The sequence below is a fragment of the Cataglyphis hispanica genome, chromosome 4 (assembly GCF_021464435.1).
Source record: "Cataglyphis hispanica isolate Lineage 1 chromosome 4, ULB_Chis1_1.0, whole genome shotgun sequence".
Lineage (NCBI taxonomy): Eukaryota > Metazoa > Arthropoda > Insecta > Hymenoptera > Formicidae > Cataglyphis > Cataglyphis hispanica.
Window position 1 is genome coordinate 530372 of NC_065957.1, and position 27651 is coordinate 558022.

At 38.1% G+C, this 27651-nt stretch overlaps 2 protein-coding genes across 5 annotated transcripts in view; one reads left to right on the top strand and one right to left on the bottom strand.

The window, feature by feature from the left end:
• Positions 1 to 27651, bottom strand: part of LOC126849075 (ecdysone-induced protein 74EF) — a 187161-nt gene that overhangs the window by 125412 nt on the left and 34098 nt on the right. The window contains exon 1 of one of the 4 annotated variants that reach the window (XM_050590580.1): positions 11520 to 11668. The exons of the other annotated variants lie outside the window; for them this stretch is intronic. The gene's annotated coding sequence lies outside the window, so the exon portion shown is untranslated. Of the gene's footprint in view, positions 1 to 11519; positions 11669 to 27651 lie in introns of those variants that run through there. 4 annotated transcript variants of the gene reach the window in all.
• LOC126849100 (U7 snRNA-associated Sm-like protein LSm11) lies at positions 1112 to 27625 on the top strand. The gene is made up of 5 exons (XM_050590655.1): positions 1112 to 1488; positions 2210 to 2267; positions 16291 to 16403; positions 19931 to 20069; positions 26468 to 27625. Exons 1-5 carry the CDS (start codon positions 1318 to 1320, stop codon positions 26614 to 26616), a joined length of 630 nt encoding a protein of 209 aa, XP_050446612.1. The 5' UTR covers positions 1112 to 1317; the 3' UTR covers positions 26617 to 27625.

Genomic DNA, 27651 nt, shown 5'->3' on the forward strand with positions numbered 1-27651 from the left:
TTATAAACACATTCTCTCGATAAATTAAATTTTTCTTCTCTTTATCTCGCAATGACTTCCGCTACATCGTGCGTTCATACTTTCATTTGGAATCTAATTTAAACTTGACTGAAAAAACGTAACTTGATGATAGTGTTACTTTCTCCTACCGCCTGTCTGTATACCATACCCGTATGAGGTTATACAAGACGTAATACTATACTGTACTCTGTGGAAAAATAGAAGAGAAATATAAGGATCTCTCATATTTTGCAGATCCGTAATCACGCTATGCATTGGGGGTGTGATAACATTGAAAAAAAAAACACAAAAAAAACGTATATCTTTATACATAAATTAAAGTAAGTGATAGTTTCTTAAAATCAAAAGTTTGACAGAAGGCGCATTTATGTGACGTTTGAATGTAAACGTCATATAGTTTCTCAAAATCAAAAGTGTTTGACAGTAGGCGCATTTATGTGACGTTCAAATTTAAACGTCATATAAATGCACCTTCTGTCAAAAACACTTTTGATTTCGAGAAACTATCTCTTTGAAATACGTAATAGGAAAATGGAAAAATGTACGATCTGAAAAGAGACATATTTATCGAGAACAAAAATCTCTTTTTTTACAAAAGTTCCGGTCTGTTAGAGAGACTTGATTGATTCCTCGAGGAGAGGGGCGGGGGCTGTTCATCGATGCGCGCAGAGGATGATGATTCGTAGCTAATTCGCATAATAATGGCGGAAAGAGAGAGAGAGAGAGAGAGAGAGAGAGAGAACAGAGCGGGGAGGAGGAAGAGGGGGTGCGGGCAATTTCCATGAAAGTGAAAACACCGAGAACTTTCTTTCTGGCTTCTGTTTCACTTCCTGTGCGCGTAACCTCGCGCTCTCCCCGCCTCCGTTGCATTTCTATGCACCTTCTACTCAACTGCATTTACGTAACTCGCAACCGCGAAAGAAAGTTTTCACCGCGGCGAGAGGTTAACATCCTCTACTCTCCCGGCTAATACTATCGTTAATTAATAGATCGAGAAACGGATGTTTTCTTTTTTTTTTCTAATCGAGGAAGCGTCGCGTGTATCCTCACGCAAGAGGGAGAAAGAGAAAGAGAGAGAGAGAGAGAGAGAGATTCGTGCGTGATTACTTTAAACTCTTTCCTTGTCGCGCTTGTGTCAACGTCTTTGTTGAGCACCGTTCGCTCTCTTTTTCGATATCATGTTGCGCCGAAAAAAGCAACGAGATTTGTAAAACGTAGTCGGTGTTTACCGATAGCACAGAGACATGTAGTGTCAAAGTGCGAGAAGCGCAAGAAGTGAAGCGCGTAAACTTATCGATGGCGGACGAGAGCGATACCTCGGACGAGAGTTTAGATGCGGGAAGTGATAAGTTCGATCCGTTAAAAGCGTTATATTCGCCTAAGATACGACTAGATCCCTCGGCGCCGATCTATGATAATGTTTCAAAATTCGAGGCCGTCTTGAAGGGTATCAACGCGTCGACAAAAGTGTGTATCTCTCACCACGTGCTCGCGACATGTCAATTTCTAACCTGCGTGCTAATCGTCGGAGGCGAAAATCCAATAAAGGAATCAATCTATCGAGATACTAAACGTGTTAAATTATGAAAAATCGTGAAAGTTATCCAGTGAATCATTAATTAAAAATCGAAATTATTATTTGTAAAAAGTGAAGCCTTTCTGTGCAATGCCAGCGTAATCTAACCTCACATAAACAAACTTTATGTTGTAGATTTTGAGACTTATTAAAGCTAAAACGCATAGAAATTAGGATACTCGCTTAGATTTAGAAATTGATTCTATCCATGAAAACCATGAATCGTTTAGCTAAATTTGTAACCTGCAGAATACCTAAAATATTCTATCTTTGAGAGAGAGAGAGAGAGAGAGATAGAGATCAGAATTAAGAGAAATTAGATATTGAATTTCTTTAAAGATGAGAGTATATATATATATATGCGTTGTAAAATTTGTGTAACTCGGAATATATGCAATCCGAAAAATGTGAAATGCAATATACATGGAAAATTAATATCTGTATAATCGTGAAATCATTGAGTCGCGAATGTCGCGATTCGCAAAATAAAAAAATGTGAGCTTTCAATCATGAAAACGCGAAAAAAAATAACTAGCGTCTTCTCGGAATATTTTAATAGAAATATGATATTGATTTGTTCAATTCGTATTTCTATTTTTATCTCCATTTCAGAGTAGCAAATCAACCGTACCGGAGTCCTCCTCGAGGCAGAGATTTTTACCGCATCAAGGTAAGGAAACTCGGAGGGATCCTCGATTTACACGCGGCTTTCGCACGTCTCGCGACAGATGGCGTTCGCGTGCAATTGTGAACAGCTGGAGGGCTTCATTCATAATAAGTTGGCGTAGTAATATCGAATTTCAATAGTGCCGTTGCGGCATTAACGGGCACGAATCCGCAAAATCCCTCTCCTCCATTGACATTTCCTCGATCGCTTTAATCAATCTGCATGACAATTAATTTTGTAAAAAATCAATACACAATAGCATTTTATCCATTGATACGAAAAATAAGTATAAATGATATCCAATCTACTTCAAGGTGATCGAAAAATCTGTTGTCAGACTTAAAAACATGCGAATTCCAGAGGGCTACCATATACGTAACATATGAAAAGTCGGATATATACACAGCTGTAATCATCCAGCTGATCGAGAGAGACGCTCGTGAGATCTCGAGATGCGCGGTCGCCCGAGGTATCGAAAATGAAATCTATCATTCGTCGTGTTCGCGCCAGCCCATGGCTCGTACATCATCCGCCGAGCTCTTATATTCCAGATACCGTGCGCGGCGCACACTTTATTTACGGCCTAACAAATACCACAAAGGTCGCCGCAACGGCGGCTGCATTAGTCGCGCGTGGAATTTGACCTCCGCGAAAGTGTGCGTCAACCGTTTTCTCGCGCTGTGAGACCGAGACCGAGTCGTCGACGCGTACAGAGACTTCCCATTGTTTCCTCTCTTCCACGGCTATCTTTTCCTCTGCCGCGATATCAACAAATGTCGCGCGAGTACTCTCTCGCTGGAAGAAAATGACAGAAAGAGGGATCCTCCCTTTTTTTTTCTTTCTTTCTTTCTTTTTCCTCTGTCTTTCTTTCTTAGCGAGCACCGCTTAATGAAAACCGTTGCGGATCTTCTCGCGACCTTGCGAGTTCTAAGCGATGTCCATTAAATTTGCTCTCTCAAGACTGAGATCTCACTTATTTCAACAAGGAGATCCGCACGCGCAAAACGCTCACGCGAGTTATTTTTACGCGAGGGATTTTTCGATTTCGGTAAATATTTCCAATGACGAAGTTTTTACGAGATTTGAGGAATCTAGGATCCAATACGCGTTCATTATTAACATTTTTTCCTTGCACATTTTTAAATGTTGAATATTTCAGTTCGATTGAAACTATCATTTTTTTATATTTAATGCATCGGGGGAGCAGGAAATCACTATGGATTTTTAATGAAAAAAGTCAACTGTACACAGCGAGAAAATTTTGATCATTTAGAAAATGATGATAAAAAAATAGAAAAAGAAGAAACCACAATTAATATATATTATTAACTGATCTGTGGGGGTGGGGAGAGAGAGAGAGAGAGAGAGAGAGAGAGAGAGAAACTTGTCTTATAAGAGACTATATCATGTAAGTATTATATATGTATATGAGCAAGTATATAAATTTTTTTTCTTTAAAGTAATATATAATTCTTTATCTCTTTAAAGTCTCTTTATACATGTCCAGACCAATATCATTGTAAAGAGAATTTGAAATAATATTCTAAAACCTATAAATGTGAAAAATATTCTCTGTGTATTCCCTCTCTCTCGCTAAATAAATAAAATATCGCTTAGAAAAGCGGCAAAAGTTTTTTTACTAATAACTTCTTCTAATATACATCAAGTACATCTTCTTATGTATCGTGTGTCAAATCATTAAAAAAGATTCAAATTTTCTTGCTCAATCATTATTAAACATACGCGTATCGTTACATTTTTGAGATTCACTTTTTCATATACCTCAAATCCTCAGATAGAAACTAACGTGATAATTAGTCTAACAGATCGAAAAAGTTCCATCTCCTTGGAAAAGTCGAACGAGCGTAATTACAGCTGATCTGCCCGATTGATATTCGCACCAAACGCAACACGCTGTACGTATCTCGCGGGACAAAATCTCGCTTCTTTCGTCGTTGGAGTTTCGAAAAAGTCGAGGCCCGATTCCAGAGACGAAAGTGGAAACGTAATTAGGGTTGCCACCACCCGTACTTTAAAATCAAGTATTGTACGTTATTTTGGACGAACATACTTTGTAAAAGTAATAGAGCACGCTAAAATACTTTATTTTACGAATACTAAGTTTTCATTATCATTTTTACGGTGGATGTCGCCGTGATTTATTACTATGAATGCATCCGTTTCACGCATCGAGCGCATAGATCGCCTGGAAATTTATAATTTTTAGATTTTCAGGCGATCTATGCGTTCGATGCGTGAAATGGAAAAGCTTTTCTAAATTTAATTAAAAATGAATTGCTAATATATTTAAATTTCAATATCGATTGTAAAGATGCAATAAAAGTCTTTAAAAAAGACAAATACTTATTAGATATTGCTAAAAGTAATAAAAAATATGTATAAATAATATAAAAAATATGTACTTTTTTTTATTTGGTGTACTCTTCTTTTATTCCTAAAAGAGTTACATACGTTATTTGTTTGAAAAAAAGCTGGCAACCCTAAACGTAATCGATACTTGAGATTATTGCACGGAAATGAGCGGGCGTATACGGGGAGAGGAGCGAGACGATGCTGGACGGCAAGACGCAAGTATAGCATCTTCGCTCCGGACTCTAGCAACGCACACACCCAGGGGGGAAGTATATATCTATTGGCCGGTGGCCAATTACACCAGGCAGCCGATAAATCACGGATCCCTGACCCAGTGCAATTTTATATTTACCGACGACGTGGTGTGTGCGGAGAGGAGCACGGTCACGCCGATTCTCTCTCTCTCTCTTCGTCTCTCTTTTATTATTCCGCACCTCTGTTCGAATCGTGTGCCTCGCTTCTCTCGTCGTTGCTCGTTTCCCTCCTTCTCTCGGTCGCGCAAAGAGAAGCAAAGGAAGCGAGTGACAGAGAGGGAGGGATGCCCACTGTCAAAGGGGTGGAGAAGAGGCACCGCTGCGGTGGTCATGCGATTGTGCGAGCGAGCGAGATGGGAGGTGGGCTGTGTGTGTGTAGAGAGAGAAGAGGGGGCAATAATGTGTGTGTGTGTGTGTGTGTGTGTACGTAGTGCGGCACTTGTTGCGCGCCCGGACGTCGACCTCTTGCGCTCAACTCGAGGCTCCGCGTCGCGGTACGTCTAGGGATGCTCATGATAATACCATCGATGTCTGAATATCGATGCCCACATTCTTTTGGCAATCCACGAACCTATCTCCAAATCGTCTCAGATTCAGATTTTCAAAAAATGAGAAAATTGCACATTGGAAAGAGCTTCCCATAATTCTTTATTTTTGATATAACGTGGGGATTCGTTAAAACAGTTCGGAATTAGTTTTTCAAAATTATTTATAATAATAATTATATATTATTAATTCTAATATTTCAATCGAAAATAGAGAAATTTTTAGAAATCTCTAGAGAGAAAATTAAAAATTTTTGATATAACGTGGATTCTCTTTAAAACAGTTGGGAATTAGTTTTTCAAAATTATTTATAATAATAATTATATATTAATAATTCTAATATTTCAATCGAAAATAGAGAAATTTTTAGAAATCTCTAGAGAGGAAATTAAAAATTTTTATAATTTAAAAGACATGAAATTATACATCTGTTTTTTAACAATATACATGCAAACTCTCTAATGAGTTTCTCTCTTTGTTAACAATTTTGTCGCGATTATTTCTTTCTTCGATCGATATAAAAAATGTTTCGCAGCTTGCGAAAAATTATAAAAACGACATCGACGATACACACATGTGTGAAAAGGCAAAAAAAAGATTCGATCATATTTGAGCATCGCTACGCATCGCGCGACGAGGAGACTAGCTCTCCTGACTTCTCCCTCTTTCTCTATCTCTCTCGAGCGGGAAGAACTTGGCGCGCCGCGGCGCAACCTCAAAAAGGTCGTTCAGCTTCCGGCGCTCTCGTTTACGACCGTCTCTAAATCCGTTCACGAGCGAGCGAGAGAGCGTCGCGAAGTGACGCGCGTCTCGCGGGCGTATTTCGGAGGTCGACGCTTCGACGATCGCGGCAAGGAGTTCGAACGCCGTCGAAAGTCGCGCGCAGCGTTATCGAAGCCGATCACCAACGTGTGTCCGGAGAAAGACGGGGGATGGAAGGGAGGGAGAGGGAGGGAGGGAGAGAGAGAGAGCATCTCGAGAGCGCGCACTTGTTGCGCCCGGACGTCGACCTCGCTGCTGCGGCCGAGCCTCCCCGCGCCGGCTTCGGGGCCCTCGAACACGTTCCGCCGGAACCGCGATTTTTCCCAATCGCGGACACGCGCCGGCGAACGAGAACGCGACGTGCGTGGCTGGAGGTGCCGCGATTCATCAGGGCATCTTACGCTTTTATCGCGTTAGATATCGCTGTATTCTTGTTGGTTTAGCCTAGGTCTTGGCTTGAATATCCTCGTTCGCGAAATATTCCGATAGCGATGTTGTGTCAAAGGTACGTGAAAAATTCGAAATTCACAGATAACATCCCGTAAATATAATTCACAAGATTCTCGATTTTCAAAGTTCAAATATGGCAAAAACTTAATAAAATTATTATTAATATAACTTAGTAAAAAAATTTATATAAAATCAAGAATCTCTATGAAATCTTCTCAATCGGCGGGACTAATTCTTGCTAGGGACTAAAATCAGTATTTTAATTTGTATTCTCTCGAATAGATAGATCCATATTCCAAAGAGGATTATTCCTCCCATCTCCCTCCCCCTAATAGATCTCCTCTCCCATATATCTCGATCGAGTTAAGTCTCTCGCCATAAAGTCTTCCCGACCTATCGTAACGTGACATACATATGACTGCGACAGGAAACGACGACGACGACGACGACGATGATGATGAGGAGGAGATGAAAAAGAGGCCGCTCCTCTAAGTAAGTATCTTAGTATCCGGAAGCGAATTTCGCTCTCTAGCGGCAGAGACTCCCGAGATGTTGTCCGCCGCACCAAGAGAGCACGTACACACGCACGCGCGTGTATACTCTCGCTTATGGCACGAACACGATGCAAGGCAACGACGGCAGCCGTTCGCCTCGAGTAACGGAATACTCGTCGATGTGTTTTCTCTCCGCGATTCCCTTGCGCAACATTCGCGCGACAACACGCGGCGAGAGCACGCGTTTTTTTCCTACACACATTTCATTCCCCTTCCCTCCTCTCCTCACCCTCTTTTTTCCCTCAGTTCCTGCTCCTATTTGTACGCTGCTTCGAGATAAAAAAAGACAGCTTCTCGCTCGTCCCGGCTCATCCAAGCATCCGGAGGACGGAAAGGGGGAGGGAGGGGGGGGGGAAGGTCCACGCTTCGATCGCTTCCCGTTTTCCGCGCGTGCGATCGATTCGACTTTCGCGAGAATGTCTCGGGGCGGAGAGCTCGACTTCCCCCGAGTTCCGTATTCCGTCGCCACCCGGTACACCGTGGACGATCCAATTTCTCGACACCGTGCTCGTGTGCACCGCGTATAACCCGCCGCCTCTCGACCTATCCCAACGTAACAGATGACTATCGAGCACGAGCCGAATCCGAGCAGCCAGCCGGCGCTTTCGCCCTTTAAAATCTAGAATGTCACCGACATTTCACAGACTCGTATCCATTGCCGTATTATTCGGACAAGCGCGATCGGATTTCATTCGATTATGATTAATCGAATTATTCTATCGTTCAATTTCGAATCTAGAATTTTAGAACGACGCTTTCGGATTCTCCGAGGACTCCGAGGATATTTTTGCATTTCGCGTCTAATTGACGTAAACGTTAGAAAAAAAGTCGAATTCTCATCTCTTTTTTTGTTTTCATTATCATCGTAGTAGTATAATCGAAATAGAATCCGATTCTTGCGAAAATATGAAATATTTTATATTTATATATTTTCTTTATGTCGCACACACACACACACACACACACACAGTTTTCTTTATACTTTTATACTCTGACAAAAATACGACAGTAGTGAAACTCGATATACTTGGATGGAGGAGATCGTTAAGATTCGCGAATGGTCGGGGAAGCAACGAGAGAGATGATTCAGTTCGAGATTATTCACGGAGTAATTCGCCGTGAGGATCGCGGGAAAAGGTTTCCGCCGCGCGTTCAAGCATCTTACGATCACGCGATAATTACGGTTTATACCGGATCGCGTAAGACCCTCGGGGATCGGTCGTAAAATGCACGGCGGGAGGAGGGGAGGGGGTGGACGAGAGAAAATGAGCGAGATTACATATCAATTAGGGCAGAGCATCCTCCGGGCATCCGATCTGTCGATTTCGCTTATGTCGAAACGAAACGAAAATTCGGAGAGGCGGCGATTTCCGGATCGATCGCGATCGGAAATCTGTGGGATCGTTAGATGCCGTGAAACGGGACCCTTCTCCCCTTTGCCTCTCGCACGCGTCGTCTGACCCTTCCCCCGGGGTAAGAGTGATTTCTCCTTTCTTCGATTGAGAAAGGCCGGGAAAGAGATTTGCTGGAATCTCAACTAAATTTGCCTTCCTACGCCAACCTCCTCTCGTCCGTTCCTTATTACGCGCGGTTCATTTAGTTGCTCCACGTGGAATGTAAGAGCAAAACTCAATCTGTCTTTTCCGAAATTTTCAGCGGAATTGAAGTCTCTCGTATACAAGGTGTCCCAGAATTATCGCACTACATGCTAACGACAGATTGAGATCATTTGGAGGCGATTTTTCCTCGACGAAAACGTCGAGAGAGGTTGTTATTTTTTTGCAAGTTTTCCAATTTTTCCCACCGTATATCTTTGTAACCTAAGCCTTAAATTAAAATTCTCTCTATCTATTAAAATAAATTCTATCTGAAATTAACTAAAGAATATAGTTTTAACTTCTATAAAGTTTAGTTTGCCTTCTTCAAAAAATCCTTCTTTTTGAATCGCTAGTGCGGTAATTCTGAGACATCTTGTATATGGGCAAGTTCAAATAGATGGCTAATTTTTTTATTCTTTAGAATTAAAAGAAAAGTGTCAAGAGTCGATTTGACTCTACGCTTATTTAAAAACTACTATATAGATAGATAATAAAACTTTACTATCAACATAATAATAGAAATATTAATATATGATTAAAAATTCATAGAATTAGGCAAGCCTTATTTTTTATTAGTAGACTTTTTAAAGTTTTTTAAGTTACACTAAACAGAAAAACTTCGGAAATTTTAATACAAATATTGCGTTAAACTCTATATTTTCCCTCTATTTTTTTTTTTTTTTTACTATTTAAGAAGATTGTTAATTTGCATTCTGTTTTACGCTACAAAACTTTTACCAAGCTACGTTTAAAATATCCGAAAAAAATCGAGTATTTGAAAGATGTTGCTCTTTTCTTCCTTTTCTTCTTACTTACATCTCACTCTTTTGAGAGATGAAAAAAGAAACAATCTCGCCAAACTGTCGTAATCGTCCCCCGAAAACGAGTTCCGAATAATTACGCGACCGTCAGTACTAACTTTCTTGGATGTGAAGATTCGCGAGGAAAGGAACATTATGTGGGAGAGGAGAAGGAAATCGTAGGGCCTCGTCGCAAAAGTAACAGTATCTATGGCTAGTTCGCGTAAAGCAGTGCGCGGCGAGCCAACTAGCGCACTTTTCGCCGTGTTCAAGTATATAATGTGGCTTGAAAATCAAGCATTTTCTCGCGATTAAAAATATCTCGAGGAATTTTGAGGAATTTTGATCCTTCCACGGCAATAATTTCATCGGCTTTCACATTTCTTCGATGCAGCATGATTTTATACACAAAGTAGTTTGGCATTCGCGCGAAGAGAACATTAAAAAAATTACTTTTAACCGAATCAACTTTCTTCCGAGATATTTACAATTTCCCCCGAGATCTTTCATTTTCTTCGTCTAACTCTCGGACAGAGCATCGTCATCAGATGCCGACAATACAACTATTCTGAATTTTTTCCTTCAACGTCTCTCGTTGTGGAATATATACTGGGAGGCTACGTATGGGACACCCCGTATATCCGCGAGCGACGTATATACGCAACGGCGGAGCGCGCGGCCGTGTGCGATCTCGCGGAAACGTGTGCGCGTGCCTATGTGTGTATGTGTGTGTGTGTGTGTACGCGTGTATGTATATACGCGGAGAGGTCTGGTGGCTGTTGCTCGCCTGCCTGCCTGCCTGCCACGGCTCTCGGGTGCGCTGCCCGACAGGACATTGAACCCAGCGCGACTCAACCTGGGGATCATCCGCGGGTACAAGCCACGCCGCTACTCTGCTCCGCGAACTCTCGTCCGTTCGCCCACCAATCTTCCGGCGATATTTCGTTCGCCGCTTTCGATGGGAGCGAGGAGGGCCTCCCCCGACACCCGTCTTCTCCTCCTCCCCCGCTCACCTCTTCTCCCCCTCCTCCCCTCGACGAGAGAGCCGTCAGTACCTACCTGCGAGCCAGGCTACTCTCCGGACCAGGCGACTTTGAAACCCGAACTGCTCTTCGCACGCATCGCGCGCGAACATTTTCGCAGGTGAACAACACGCGAGACACGCCGCCGTACAGATGTTCGCGGGGCCTTTTTTGCGCGCGACCGAGAGACGAGATGATCGAGAGACCGGAAAATCTCGAGCGCACGCGTTTGGTCGCCGAGGAAGAGAGAGAATTTCTCCTACAAGTATGTTCGGTAAAATAATAAGAGAGAATTATAAAAGACAAAATTCCGCATATGTTGAAATAATATATGTATTTGTTGTGCGAAAACGCTTAATTGTATTCTCTTGTGTAATTATCAAAGTTTCAACATTTAATATCCTTTGGTAATTTAATCTTTATATTAAACTTGTCTCGAAATAAACCTAACATTGTAATAATCTCTCAATTGCATCTCTAAAACTCGATCTGTCCAAAATCATTTATTGTCTCTTCTATTAATTGCTTCTATTAATTGCTTGTTAATCATTTATCGCGAAAAAAATGTAATAAATTGCAAACAAAGTGCTTTTCAACTTCCTTCTGTGGAGAAGCAAAAAAATAAGCCTTAATTTGACAAACGATGTGCTTTGACTAATATGGAGTTTTATTTTCTTCGTAAAAAATAATATTAAGATACCATTTTTCAGCCACACTATTTATATTATTTTACATTTTTTACACACATATTGTCTTACTTTTCAAATAATCTCACAAGCAGAGCTTGAAAAACTTTACCGAGACAGAATATTATCTTGAAGCATTCTCATGTGCATGTGTTTTATGGATATTTTGTATAATATTTTTAATATTAAAAAATTGATTAAATTATTTACCTCGTTTATATTTGAAATTGTAGCAATTAACAGTTGACAGCAATTAACATTGACAGTTCCAATTTGCCTAGTGTTACGATATCCTCGCGTCTTTTTCTTGCAGACTTTATAAAATAATCCGGCTCAGATTGGATTTCGTTCGACTTGAAGGTATATTGCAAACTGCGATTGCAAATTACGATTGGAGTAAGGCTCACATGTATCGTGGACATGTTTGCGCAATTTGAATACCAATAACAATGTGTCTCTACAAAGTACAGATAACAATGTAAATCGAATGTAAGCAGGAAGGATTCTGTCCTTACAAATTTCGCAAATCGTTAACAATCAATATTAATTGCTGATGTTTGGCGCGGTGACATTTCGCGAAGGCCGCATTTAAATCGAACTTTGCGCAAATTATAATAATATTTTAAAAGCGAGACGGACCTTCGTTTTCGTTTGGAAGAACCGCGCGTTCGAAGGTCCACCTTCTTTCAAAATCCACATCACGAGTGCGAAAGACCCCCCGGTATCTTTGTAATCGCGAGTGTGTGTGCGTGTGAATCCGTACGACACAACCTCGCGATACTTTTCAACGCATAATATTCACATAATACATAATATTATGTGCTTCAAATTTCGATACACTACGATTTAGTAAGTCGAGTGATCAACAAAAACAATGTAATGTATGCTCTGTTTCCTTTTCCATTTAAAATAATATAAATATTATTTGTTTTTAATCGACGTTTTATAATTATGAAATCGCTACAATATCGGACACATTACGGCATCAGGCTTTACGGCCTTTTAATTCCAGAAATTATTTATACAATACTGAGAAAAATTGTTAGTAAATTTGTCTCCTTTCTTAATAAGAACATAATCAAATAAATTAATTTGAGACAAATTTAAAAACAAATGAAATGGTAGGAATTTAATGACAAATGAAATGGTGGAGCAATAAATATAAATTATATATCATATGCTTATAAAAAAATAAACCATTTTTCGAAATAAAAAGCAAATTCCTCAGGCTCGATTTCTCAAAATCATTTTTTCTTTCAATCGTCACTAGTTGGAAATATTTCGAAGTTTAGATGTATCTCTTCGCGTTGATAAACCGTTTCCGACGATTCAGTTGTCAACTACGGTTGAGTAAAAAAAACGCATTTATCGAACACCTTGTATATAGAAGCTAGTCCGGAGCATCATGCCGTCTTAAGGGGTTAACGAACGTGCGGCAAGAGGTACGGAACACGCGGCGGACACCTACGTGGGCTCACCCTATCTAGGGAAGGGGCGATAAAGTCACCGTTTCGCGTTCCTCTCCTCGTGGCCGCCGCGCGATCCTAACGGTTTCCTGCATGCGGTTCACGCAAACGTGAACGTTCTCTGGGTGCTATCTTCCGCGGCAAAGGAAGCGAAGGAGAGCTCGCGTAAGAACGGAGGAAAAACCGGCCGGAAGGTCGAAGGTAGACAGTGTGCGCTTATTCCTCCGTCTCATTTTCCCTCCGTATCTTTTTTCTCCCGCCTCTTTCTGAGATAAGATTTATCTGTTATAGATGAAATGAAGCGTTCCTTCTTCGTTCAGGGGTAAGCTGCATTATTTCTGTTTAATAAAAATACAAGATGCTTTACAGCGGTGCACGCTAGCTCTCAGTTTCCGCTTTCTTTGTAAAGATGCATTGTAAAATATTCGCGCCTCTTCGTAGTATATCGTGTGGATAATCTTGGAAGAAGCTATTTTCTACAATTACTATCTGATCAGGAAATAATCAGCGCTCGTGACGCGATCGTTCGCGACTTAATTACGAGCGAGCGTGAAACGCTCCGAGAGAGACGCTCCGCGCCGACGACCCTCCACCTCCGCGGCCGCGCCAGGCGCAATTCGATCGCCATGTGATAGTGAAAGTGCACGCGGAAAGGAACAAAGAAAGGTGGAAAAAGAAGCGGAGCGAGCGGCCTTTAGAGGTGGTATGAAAGTTATCGGAGAAAGCCAATTGGCACCGTCCATCTCGCTCTATGCATCGCTCCTGCCTCCTCTCGTGGGCCAATTTCGAGCACGCGGAGAAAATAAGTGCACTCGCCGCGCCGAGGCTTTTACGTAACACACTCCGTTCCTCTTTCCGCGCGACGACGTCAGGACCGGCTCCACCGAGATCCCCCGAACCCCCGATATTAGTTAAGAAGTTATAGGGTGTTTACTCCTTGGAAATACATGAACAAATTTGGAATTCTCAGGGATTTCTTTTCTACTTGGAGAAATTAAGAAATTCTCGTGAAATTTTATTAAGAACTTTATCAAGGAACTTTGTAAAATTTTTCTTTGATAATATATTTTTATATTCTAAGCAATCGGAAAATTAATAAGCCAAATTATTTGAAGAGTATCTGTTAAATACATATATATATATATATATATATATATATATATATATATATATAATTTGTTCATATAATGTCTAATAATTCAATGTCTTAATAAAATATGAAATGTGTAGTACATATTCTTTTTATTATAATTTTTTTAATGATGAAAAATGAAAATGTTTACGTGAAAAATGTTTATCTTACGCGAAAGCTATTCATTTTTCTTTTCAGTACATTTGCAAATCTGTCAACTTGAAACTTAAGTGGCTCTGTATTTTTCCTTTGCATGAGTAAAAAGCATTAGAAAATGCATACAATAAAAAAACTTATTTTACAAAGTTTTTTACAATATTCTCTTTATCTAGAACTTTGGACAAAAATATCCTGGAATATTAGGGATTTTTCAAGGAGCTTTTTTACAAGATTTGGATAGAAACATCCTGAATTAGATTAATTTTTACATATATGGTGTTTCAAAATCAAATAATCAAACTTCCTCTTGATTATATGAAATAAGAAAAAAATATTTTATATGAACATAAATCCGGAAACATTTTATTAAAATGTTATAATATGCATTCATAGAACTAGAGATTGATATGAAATTTGTAAAATAATAAATTCAATCTCTCAACAATGTCCATATTGCATTAGAAACACGGAACATGTTTCTAAATGGTTTTGAAATGGAAAATCAACCAACTTCTTTTTTCTTCAACATAACGTGATAATAAAATGTTTCTGAGCTATGTTTATATAACATTTTTTTCTTATTTCTATTTATAAAACATATTGACAAAATTTTAATCGTTTGATCGTTTAATCTCGAAATATTTGCTATGTGACAGATAAAAAAAAAAAAAAAAACCAAAGACAGAGCTAAAGTCTTCGAACTTGAGATTAATGTTTTTCATTTAATATTTCCAGAAAAGAATAATTATATGCAAAGATTATTTACACTTGTAATAAGCGAGAATTAAGCTTCAGAGATATAAATAGATGTGGAAGAACACGTTTTTTCAATTAAATCGCGAAGGATTTTATTTAGCTCTTATTCATCGGAAAAATAAATTTGCAACGAACGATGACTCGTTATGATTGATATCTTAACTTATCATTAGCGTGAGCAAAAAACATGTATCAAGTATCCAATTATTAACAATGTGAACAAAAAAAAAAATTGCAATACGTGATACAATAAGGAAATTAAAAGAAAAAAAAACTTATTAATTTAAACTGTCAATACAAAGTTAAATTCCAATTGCACTTGCCACATGTGCATTTCGTTGATTTACGTCAACGAGAAAAGTTTCGAATCACCGCGTATAACTACACAAGCGGATACGGGAGCGACGGCGGGGTTAATGAAGCTCTCGTGGCCGCGTAAAGTCTCTTCGTCATGGCAAGGAAAAAAGGAATAAGAACTGGAGAAGCAAACGACGCGAACGCGATGCTATCAGCTCTCCTCTCCTCACACGATGATTTGTCGAGCGAGTCCACGAGACACGAGAGAGCCGCATAAATTCTTATTAGCGCGATGTTACAGCGGCTCATAAAAGTCCATCGTCGTAACCTAGCCGGCTCTCGAGACTTCGGACAGCTTTGTCGCTATTCAAGTATAATCCATAGAGAATAGTAGTTACTTCTTATAGTTGTTATTAATAATATATAGGGAGAGTCAAACAAGCTGCATTTTGCTTTATATTGCATCGAACACTTTTAGCTTTGACACTTCACTGAAAGTCAAGCACTCAATCAGAACTCGTATGATATATATATATATATATATATATATATATATATATATATATATATATATCAAAATAAAAACTTTAATAATAAATTAATCGATAGCGCAATATAACTCATATATTTTTATATATTAATAATAATTAATATATATTATAAAAACTCACACACACACACACACACACACACATATATATATATGTGAGTTTTTATAATATATATTAATTATTATTAATATATAAAAATATATGAGATACATTGCGCTATCGATTAATTTATTATTAAAGTTTTTATTTTGATTATTCTTAATGATGTTTAATATGAAATGAATTCTCAACGAAAACAATATTCCTACGACTGACTCCTTCCGCTTTTATTATATACACGAAAAACCGCTATTTGCAATTTATGATTGAATAATTAACTTTAATATCATGAGACTTGTGTATTTTAAGATATACGAGTTTAAAATTCGATATTCCGAAGCCAACTTAAAAGCGGCTCTTTTTTATTTAATCTTGTTTTCTAAAGTCCAGCGATAAGTGACTTGTAAATTTTTTCTCATACATATGTAAGTATATGCGAAATTAAATAGGTTTTATATACATATAGTCTCTTTTGTAATTTTAATTCAATTAAAATATCCAAATCGAGTGACTGTTTACAGAACCAGTGCCCCGTAAAAGACGCGAGCAGAAGAATGTACTCTCAAAAATGCAAAAGATCATTGGTCCGTTAGGAATGCTCCACGGATGCATGGAGAAGAGAATTCGGATTAGGGTAGGTCACATCGATTGATCTTTCTTATAAGTAATAATTTACGTTTATAATCATATGTAAAAAAAATTCAATGATTCTTTTTATGCAAATTTCCATATTACTATATTTTTTAATAAAAGAATAATGCTTTTTCTCTTCCAAATGAAATCCTTCCAAAAAATTATATTATTATATTATTAATGCATGAATAATAAAAAAGTATAATAATAAGTAAATAATAATAAAAAAATAATAATAATTTGAAAACTAGCATGCTTTTCCCTTTTCCAATTCTCTGCCCATTTTTAAGCTCTTTTAAACAAAAAAATGTACTATTTTGAAGTATTGTTATTCTAAAAAAAATATATATTTTCCGTCGCGATTACTTAGTGAAAAAAGTTCCTTCCCTAACCCTTTACATCATTGCCGAGAACGAAAGAGCAATCCTAAAAACGGTCGTCGCTCCTGTCACTTCTCTTCCATCCCCTTCGTCCCCTGGCATGTGCGTGCAGGCATACACAGCTGACACACTTTCGCAGCCGAGTGACACGTACGCGAACCCTTTGCGGGGGTGTTGGAAGGGCGACAAGAATCCTCCCTTCGTCGAGAGCCGCGACTCGACGGAGGAGGGAAAAGCCCTCGGGTCAACACTCGTAACCATGACGACCGAGCGGGCGTTCTCCGTCCTTACGTCCCTGACATATCGCCGTCGTGCGACAAACGATTCGACGCGAGTCAACATCGCGGCCGCCAAAAAGGGTCGCATAGCTCCCCTAAAGCATACACCCGATTGACTTTTTTTAGAAGAGTTGATTTTTCGAAATCTAATGACTGGTTGCACATGAAATCTTGCAAAAGATATTTTATTTCCGTAGAAAATGTTATGATAAAAAAAATAATTGGCAAAACTTTTCCATTGTATGTATTTCATTTCCGAGACGATTTCGAAGGGCGATACTTTTTTATACGCAACTTGATACGATTTCTCTAAAATTATTACTCTTTACGGTTATAATTTTGCGGCGATATTTCTTGAAAATTCTGAGAAAATTTTTTTCAGATCGACATTCTTAAAAAAACAATGTTTAGGTAGCTAGTGCGCGTAGTCTAAAATCTATAATCCCGCGTTCGATGATACATTCATAATCAACGTCTTCGAGATTCGGCCCATCCGGAAGCGCATAACTGTGGCAAGTTATAAAATCGCGGCCGTGTGATGTGCACGCTGATAAATCATCCTCATACTTATCTAATCGCGCCCGTGATGATTTCCCGCGGCGCTGCGCGCTTAATGATTGCCGCCTCGCGTTAAGGCCGGCTAATAATAGGACAATGAGACGGCGTAATGGAAAATAAAAGTCAAATTGATTTAATTGGGCTCTCTTCCTGCGGAAGCGCCGCTCCGCGTCGGATATCTTTAACGAGGAGAATGGACTTTTCGATTAATCTGCTTCCGCGAACGAAACCGAACCTAAATTAATCGCAATTATCAACTTTCGACGTCGGTCGTTTTCTTCAAAATTCTTTTCCGAATCGCCGTCCTCGACGAACGCGATAGATCCTAATCTTTCGCGACCTTCGAGCGCATCCGGAAAGAAGATTTTTATCTCAGGCTTATAGATCGATCACTCGGCCTTCGACTGTTCAAATTGCTGCAATTGTTATTCTTTTTTTTTTAATCATTAAGTCATTCAAATTCGTTTCATCGCGGACGAATAGAAGTGCGTTGGGAAAAAAAATCGCGACGTTCCGATATGTTGATTGTGAACAATTGATGATTAATAATCCTAGAGATTTATGATTCTCATATTTTGTTCGCTACAAGCGCTAAGAAAAAATGAATTTGCATTACACTAATAACTTTGCGCTTCTTCATGACACAATGTGGAATATTTTCTTCTCGAGAAGTAAATTCAGCACGCGATTTCGGCAAAATCGCGAAAGAAAGTAGAAAAATCTGGTCGACAACCCCGAGCAATTAAATCAACTTTCGTACCTAAAAATCGACTTTCATTTTCCATTTTACTTTCAAAGTTTTTCGGTCTAATTGAATCTACGTCTTGCATCGATGTTTCTTGAATCGTCCTCGATATCTCATTGCCGCAATCTTTCGGTCGCGACGAAATCCTTGGATCCACGGTCAAGAAAATCCTGACACATCAAGCGCGCAAAATTCTTGCAGTTCCGAAGCAATGGCAAATTTTCAACACGTGCTTTATACGATTTATATGCATAACAATCAGATGGATATTTAATTTAGTCGGACTATTTCGATGAAATAGAAAATACCAAACTACATATTTCACATCAATTTGCAGTAACGAGTGCATGAGTGAAATGGCTTCATTTACTCATCTATCGATCTTTAAAATAAAAAAAACAGAAACACATGGAAGGGTTCGTATCTTGAAATTCGGCAAGGACTGAACTCCTCGTCGGCGGTCTTGAGGAGTTCTGGGATCGATTCCGACTAATTCGCAGACGTCGACGGCATTCATTCAACGGTTCGCGATGACACATAATCCGTGAGACTCGCAATTAATTTTCATTACGACAAAGCCGACCGTACATACGAAAGGCATTGAAGGGAGCCTTGCCTCGGCCTGCACTTCCGCCTATCAGACCGCTATCTTGTCTCTTGCGGCCGTATCTATGCGACAAGTCTTTCCAACACGTAACGCGAGTTCTTAACAATCAGGCGCGATGTCTCATTACTGCTATATCTATCGTTCACAATATTGTGTTAAATATTTCTTTCGATTCGAGCGAGCATGATTGAATTCTCAAGAGAATTGAAATTTAGACCGAGGAAAGATCAAAAATGAAATTTTTCAGATAGAATATAATAGAACAAATTAGCTATATTAAATTAAAATTGAAAAAGATTGGGAATAATATCTAGTTGCACAGCCTTATACAAATTTACTGACAATATTAATAATATATCATTGTAGACTACTGAAAGAAAAATTAATTATATTTCCAACACACATACTTGAATTACAACAGTTAGTCGTACAATGCGTAATACATTTCTTATGGAAATATATGATATAAAAAAAAAATAGACCAACTCGCATTCTACGATAGCCTGCATAAATATTCGATTTTGTCGAATATACAGATATTCGTAAAAAATTGCAATAATACAAAAAAACGCAATATTACAATCACGCTCTTTTACAAATTCATTCACGTGACATACATGATTTATATAATCATACATCGCTGATCTAGAAGATACATACTGAATTTGATGAGTCAGATAAAAATAATTTATCATAGGAAAGTCAAGCAAATGCTTTTTGACCTTTACTCTCCGTTAACACTATTTGCTTTATTATACATATTTTGTTATCTATGCCATCCACACACGATTCCAATTTATTCTCTCATTTCGGCACGATCATCGAAAGTGAAGAGAATGCCGATCGCGCCGTCTCTTTTCTGCCGTCAGTGCGCGGCTTTACCTGGAATAAACGAGTCGCGCGTAACTCGGAGACCAGTCGCCATCTAAAAGGAATAATCGGTCGTTCTTTGTACACAAGGTCTACACCAGGAACGCGCGCGGAATAAGGGGACACGTGGAGGCATACGTGGCCGCCTTCGACAAGCACTGGAATCTCGCGCTGGAGGACTGCTTCGAGGTCTGGTCCCGCAAAGTCGAGAGGAAAGCGCCCGCTCTCGGTATGTACGATCATCCTATCAAAGCCTCGAATAATCCATCAAGAGTCGTAATTGTAAGGACTTTCAATTTAAATTGCCCTCACAATTATTTTTATTTTTTTTTTTTTTAAAACTCATGTTGATACACAAAACTCGCACTAATTTAAGATAATTTGTCTATATGAAGTTGTTTTTATAGAATGTTATTTATTATGAAAATTATTTTATTTTTATACTGAATTTTTCTCTCGATATAATGAAACATTTGCCGTTAATGGATTAAGTCGAGAAATGTTATTACTCTCAAAATCGATCATATTATATACATCGATCATATAAAGCACGTTTCCACACTGCAGCTACAGATTCTTTATATAGTATAGACAATAAAGAATTGATTATTCTTTACCGCTGAAATATCGAAATACTTTCTTAATTACGAGCAATCGTTAATTATAAAATCTTTATAAAGTTAAAAAAAAAACTGTAAAATAAATTATAATATCCTGAATAATAGCTTTCAAATAATTTCAAAATAAATTTTCAACAGAATTATGCACGATGAAGATTACATAATTATATTTAGTATTTATAATAAGCTCAAACATAATATGATGTCGACTCAAATTTTTATTATTTTTACAAATATAACAATTTAATGCGACTAACATAATTACAATGAAAACAACTATAATAATGTTATAGATTTTATGTTAATGTTAATGTTTATGATCATATTAATATAAAGTATGTATATTTCATACTTCTAGAATAATCTAGAAAAACTAATAATAAAAAATTAAACATAGTTGCATAAAATGATTACATACTTGATCGCGAGCGCTGAGATTATATAGAGACATTACAATCTTACATAATTATTACATAGAACATTTGTAGTTTTCAATTCGTTATGATTAAGGATAAGTTATATTTTTTAATCTAAATTTTTTCAAGGATATAAAATAGAAAAAAAAGAAAACAAGGCTTTCAGTATCTTTTTTTTATTCATTCGAGGTCGAATCTGTTTTCCAAGATTTTGGGGAGAAAGAAAACACAATGAAATAAGTATCGCGAAATTTTCGACATGACACGAATATAACGACGCCGCGTCAAACGATATGCTCTTTCATCCGAAAAAGGATTTATGCGAGTGTAATTCAACGTCATTAAAATTCATAAAGCACGGCCTCACTTATCAGCAATTAAAGATTCCCGATGTCTTAATAATCACCCTCGATGCATAAACGTATAGAATGTTATTGCGCAATGCCTAGAAAAAAAAAATCCAGGTGTCGGAAAAGAATCGACCGATCGATTATCCTTGCCTTCTCGCACGCTTGCGAGTTTTTGCAACTTGCAGCGATATAATGCGACGATGCATATGCGAGAGATGGAGATGCTAATCGAGCTGGATATGCGACAAAAAATAAGACTGTGGGTTTCGCAACCTTCGACGTCTCTCTCAGGCCACAGCGCGAGTGTTGAACGGGACGACCCTACGAAAAAATTCATGCGATGTTTCATCGGACGAAGAATTTTACACGTGTTTCGATAACAGGCAATAATGTTGAAAAGGTTCGCTTGGAGAAACTGTGACATTACGTCTTTCTAACTTATCGAGCAATTGATATACACTTATTTATATATATAAAAAAAAAATAAAGATTTTATCTCGGAAAAACTTTGTGCATGAATTTAATATATATTTTAAGCTTAAAAGGAAGAAGGAATTATCGAAATATTTACACAATAAAAATTTGTGTGGTACTAGCAAATATTTTTTCTTAAAGAAATTTTAACGATATATTATATATATAATATATCGTTAAAATTTCTTTAAGAAAAAATATTTGCTAGTACCACACAAATTTTTATTGTGTAAATATTTCGATAATTCCTTCTTCCTTTTAAGCTTAAAATATATATTAAATTCATGCACAAAGTTTTTCCGAAATAAAATCTTTATTTTTTTCTTTTTTTTTTAATCGAAAAATTTCTCTTTTTAGATGAAATGTGTTGGAATGGCAGATTACTTGATGATTGATAACAATTATTTGTGTAGTTAAAATTGTGTAATTATTTTCGTTTTTAACTGTATTTGACAAATATGATGAATCAAATATCATCAATCTAATTTTAATACATGAAATGTATATCTATGTGTGTGTGGTATTTGCACTCAAATTATAAATTGTATGGAATAAATACACTATCAATCGTATATTTTTTCAACTGATAATCTGCGCGCGAAAGAATTTGGAATTCTCAAATTTATCTCTTAATCAGTTTGTTTCTTGCTATGTGCTATCGGCGATACAAAATGACGTAGATACTTTATTATCTGATCATAATTGACGAAAGTCGCTTCAATTTTAAATTACTTAAAACCTCACCGACACGCCATTTTCTGTTTGTATTATTTGTTTGATCTCGAGTGATAGTCATTCTTCTTCTTCTTCTTATTATTATTATTCTTATATTATAACAGTCACTCTTATTAATCCATATAAATAAACCAACAGTCATCATTCGTTCGTTAAAGCGATCTTTAAAAATTCGTATATAATTCAAAAGCGCACGATGAAAAAATGAAACAATCAGACTTTTTATGTATCTTACCGAGCAAAAATATATTATACATTATTTGTTTAGCTCGATACATAATTCGTCTTCGATTAAAAATCCCTTAAAAAATCCTAGTCTGTCGAAAAATGAGCTTTTCGCTATCGGCCCGACCATGAACGACTTTTGCTACTCGCGTTCTTTGACTCGGTCTCTCTCGTTGGAGTTACTTTCATTTTTTTTTTTTTTTGTACACGTATATACTATAAAAAATCTTCACGAAGAGCCGATGGTGGTTTCGCGAAAGTCGGTCGGTGACTTTCCGCCATTTGATCGAATAATGGATTATTATTATTAAACGCTATCATTCGCTGATCGATTCAGACGCGTGCAGTTCGATCGAAAGATCAGCATTCAAATTTGTCGTATAATCGCACGATGTGCATTCGCTTCAAACAATTATCACTTGTTGATATCGGATAGCATTCTATTCTGCATTCCTTCATATTTTTATTTTGAGCCTCAGCATGTTTGCACACTAATTTTATCATTTAATCAATTATGATTGAGCTTACTTTTCGCGAAAGCTCACTGCACAAAGTAAATATCTTATCATCGAGTAAAAATGCAAAGTAAAAATTATCCCTGGAATCTTTCAAAAAATATTACTTATCCCTTTTTATATAAAATTTATATTTACATTATTTGTTTATTATGTACGTTTTTATATGCTTTATATACTGAGAGAAATGGAAGAGAATTATGCGAATATTTATACAGTGCGGAAAAGTTCAAGATTCAATATTTCTATTTCTTCGATCCGATGAACGAACTTTTTTCACGTCCCTCGACATTCCTTCACAAAAGAATAACATTTCATCGATTTCGCGGCAAAATTGATTCACTTTTAATCCGGTGGGATCCGTGGGATGTCGCCGTTCCTCTCGCTACGCGAATCGATAGAGTTTAACGAACTCCGGGAGTGCGCGCGCGCGCGCGCGTGTGATCCGCTCGTCTTTATTTACACCGCGCGGCAAAAGGGCGGTAGCCGGTGCGGAGAGTAGAAGAGAAGGAAGGGTCGTCGTATCGTGCGCGCGCGAAGGGGGATAATATATCCCACTAAGGTCGCCGCTTTGCGGCAGGAGAGCAAGGACCGACCTTGACTACATTATAGTGGTCGCCGCTCGCGCGCGTTCGATACGCGCGTTCGAGGAGAAGAGCTCCCCGCGCTCTCCCCGAGGGTGGCGGGAGGGGTGGGGAGGGGGAGGAAGCGCGCGGGGCGGGTGCCCTCTCGCGCGCGCGCGCTTCCTCGCTCGTGTTTCTTCTCTCCTCTTACATCTTTTTCTCCGGCCTACTGCTTCTTCTTCTTCTTCTTCTTCTTCTTCTTCTTCCTCCCCTTTCCCTTCCCCTTCTTTGTCTCCGCGACTTCCTCCGTCTCTCGTAAGTCGACTCCCACGCGACATTTCCCCTACGCTCCCCCGCGCATTTCTTTTGACCTAACAAATTTCCTCTTTCGTCCTTTCTTTTCTTCTTGCCACGTGCTCTCCAATCTTCGGCTTCTCGTTTTCATTCATCCGTACTGGCCGTGTCAAACACAATCTACGTCGAACTTTTTACATTGAATCGTTTTCTTTCTATGTACAAGAAATTGTTCAGAGATTCGCTGACGCTTCTTTAAATCGTTAGATAGAAAGAATCGAAAAGTACAATAAATCGATACATGTGATGACACTGATATCTGTAAACGAAATATCAACCGAAATTTTTTACATTAAATATTCAAGATATATATTTTTAAATAAAATTTCCTATTTAATGAAAATGCATTATTTCCTTATCTAGTACTTATTCAAGGAATATATTACATATGAAATATTATAGCCTGTTAGGTCAAGGAAATTTCCATTAAAATGTCATCGCTGGATAAACTTTTTCTAAATTCCTTTAAAAATGTGACGTACTTTCCCGAAGATTGAAATCAGAATTGCTCTCTGAATTACATATCGCGTGCGATTTTTATTATTTTTTCGAGGAATCGCCAAGTGACTATCAACATCTTTTAAAATCTAGCGATTTTTGTCTGACATATCGGGGTTTGCCGTCATGTGTTTCTCATTAACGCGCATGTCATGTCTCGAAGTTTGCGGACTTTCCCTGACGATTTGATCAAACAATCGGATGTTGTTTACATCAATACAAAAACATGTCTGGGATTAATTTGGGAGGACAAAAGTGCTTTGATAGAAATTTAAACACACGCGATTATATCTTGCTTATCGTATATATGATATATATGATTCATAATAAATAGAATTATAACAAGCGAGATAATTGACGATTATTTTTCCGGCATCAAAATAAAATGGATAATCTCTTCAGCAAAAGCACCCGATACATATATAAAAATATTTTTGAAAATATATACTTTCTCATTCTCAATAAAATATCTGAATTCTGAAATTTACATAAATTTTAAAATTTTAATAAACAAACTGTCGAGACAGATATCGTAAATTTTGTATTATATATTAGTTTCTATAATACAATACTACATGAGACATATATGATCCCATAAAAAAAAACATCAAATTAAAAAGATTTGATGAGAGAATTCTCTTTTAATTACTTATTTTATTCGATCTAATGACGATTTTAATAAAGAAACATTACTTTATTAATAAAAAGCTTTATATCCTCATTTTAATTAAATCTAAAAACTTCCTGGGATATATATTGTGGATTAATTTATTTTTTCACTTACAATTTAAACAAACTATCGCTGGAGCAGATTAAAAAACAGCAAGATAACGTGTTGCGTGGCTACGTGAGAAAACAGGTGGCAAAAGACCTAAACTCTTTTCTCCGTCGTCATATTTATGGTGATTTAAAAAACGACGCCGCGGGGGCGGCGCGTGTATACTCTTTCTCTCTCTCTCTCTCTCTCTCTTAGCGCGCCGAGTTCAGGGCTAGTTGGCCTACTGACGTACTTCGGAACCGTATCGCGAAGGGTCGCGAGGTCGTTGATACGTAGCTGCGGGAGGAGGGGTGGAGGAACGATGGGCGACCTTGAAGAACAGCCTACAGGATCGATGTACACGTGTCCTGTTGGCTCCTGCCACCAACCGCCCCCTTTCCGACCCTCTAGTGGCTCTTCCGTTTTCTCCCTCCCCCGCATCTCAACCTACCCCCACGCACTTCTGTGGACACGCGCTGGTATAAACAACCTTCCCAGACTTTCCTCGTGACCCCAGTGACATTTTCATTCCGTATTTTTTTTATGACACCAAGTATTCCCGATAGCATTTCCGGTCAATATCTGCTGTATTTCAAATGTGGAATTTTTTTTTTTTTTAAATTGCTTATGCAATGCATCTACAAATCTCGTTATTCTGAAACTGAATTTCGAATTATATCAAAAAATAAAAAATTGATCATAAAGTGCCTTGAAAACTTGTGACTGTAAAATGTTTAATTATCTCAATGTTAAATTTAACAATATTTAATATAAATTTAACATCAATTCTGAAAATCTTATTAAACTGCTCTGAAAATATGACGATCTGTTCACATTTTCAGTAACCTATAAAAAAATGTACATTTTTCAAAACGTCAGGAAGTTTAAGCTCTTAACGACATATATGAGACTGAACAAAATGATAAACATTTTTATCATATATAATAAACGAAAATTTGATAGATTATGATTTTTCGGTCAAATTGATAAGTATTATTGGCATTTACGCGCGCATTTTTATATCGAATTTCTAAAGAAGTCGTCTCGTTAGCTAAAAGAAGGAAGTGTGCATCGGGAAACACATATGTCACAAGGACTCGATATTGCATTTTTGATTCAGGTGCTGATGCAGTCAAGGTAGAGGCGGCAGAAAACGGTATCCCCAAGACGGTGGTAAGGAAGGAGCGCAAGACAGAGACCTTGGAGAGACACGTGCCACAGATGCTGCTGAGGGGAGAACAAGTCGCTATAATCGTCAAAATCAATTGACTATCGCCTTAAGGGCCGTCCCAAGCACGTGCGCCCAATTGTATAGCCAATACAACGACAATTTTTCTATCATCCGTTATTTATTCCTTTAAGTTAAAGCCTATACAAGTATTGTATGACAAATGTCTCATACTAAAAAGTCTATTCGCTCATGAAATTCTCCGAGATTGTACAATTTTCTCATCTCGAAATTTAATAATCGAATTGCAAACGCAAGTATCATCTGGTTATGCAGCTGCATTCTTATCTGCATAATTAAAATGTTCACTCGAGCGATCCATTTTTCATTTCATTTTTCGTTTTCTTCTTCGACACGATATGTCTGTATAATATTTGTAATAAAAAAAAAAATTGTACATTTTTTTTTTTAATATTTAATATAGTAAGATTTGATGTTTCTTTTTCCCAATAACTCCGTTTCTTCCCGCTATAATTAATTTTCAACACTCATGCACAGGGACGTACATATTATTACGCGATTACGTCAAAGAGTATTGCGCCCCTGAAATTATACGGGCAATCAAAGCGTCCCGGAGGACGCCGAGATTGGATTCTCTCTCGCAACGCGGATATAAAGGACTCCGAGAAGAGTAATAAGAAAAAGAAGAAAAGAACGCCGAGATGAAAAAAAGAACGAAGAGGAAGAGATCAATCTACATAGTTGACGTGGCCTTCGGGCGTGCGTATGTATGGCAAGCGGCGACGGTGGAGTAAGAGTCGATAAAGAGAATCCGCTCTAATCCGCGGATCGCGCGAGCATCGAATGAGGAAGTCGAAGGCGGCGAAGAAAGTTAATTCGCGATTGTCCGACGTTCCACCGTGACTAACTCACGCACCGCGACGAGGGACTGGTTCTTCCCTTCTAGCACCCGTCGCCCTCGTAAATGTCACCTTCTCTCTCTCTCTTCCCTCCCCTCGGTACGAAGCGGAATGCGTGTTGCGAGGAATAAGAAAGTCTCTCGATGTTGAATTACGGTACTGGAGCGACGTGCCGTCGACGGATGGATCGGCATCCGCATGAAAACGGCATAGATG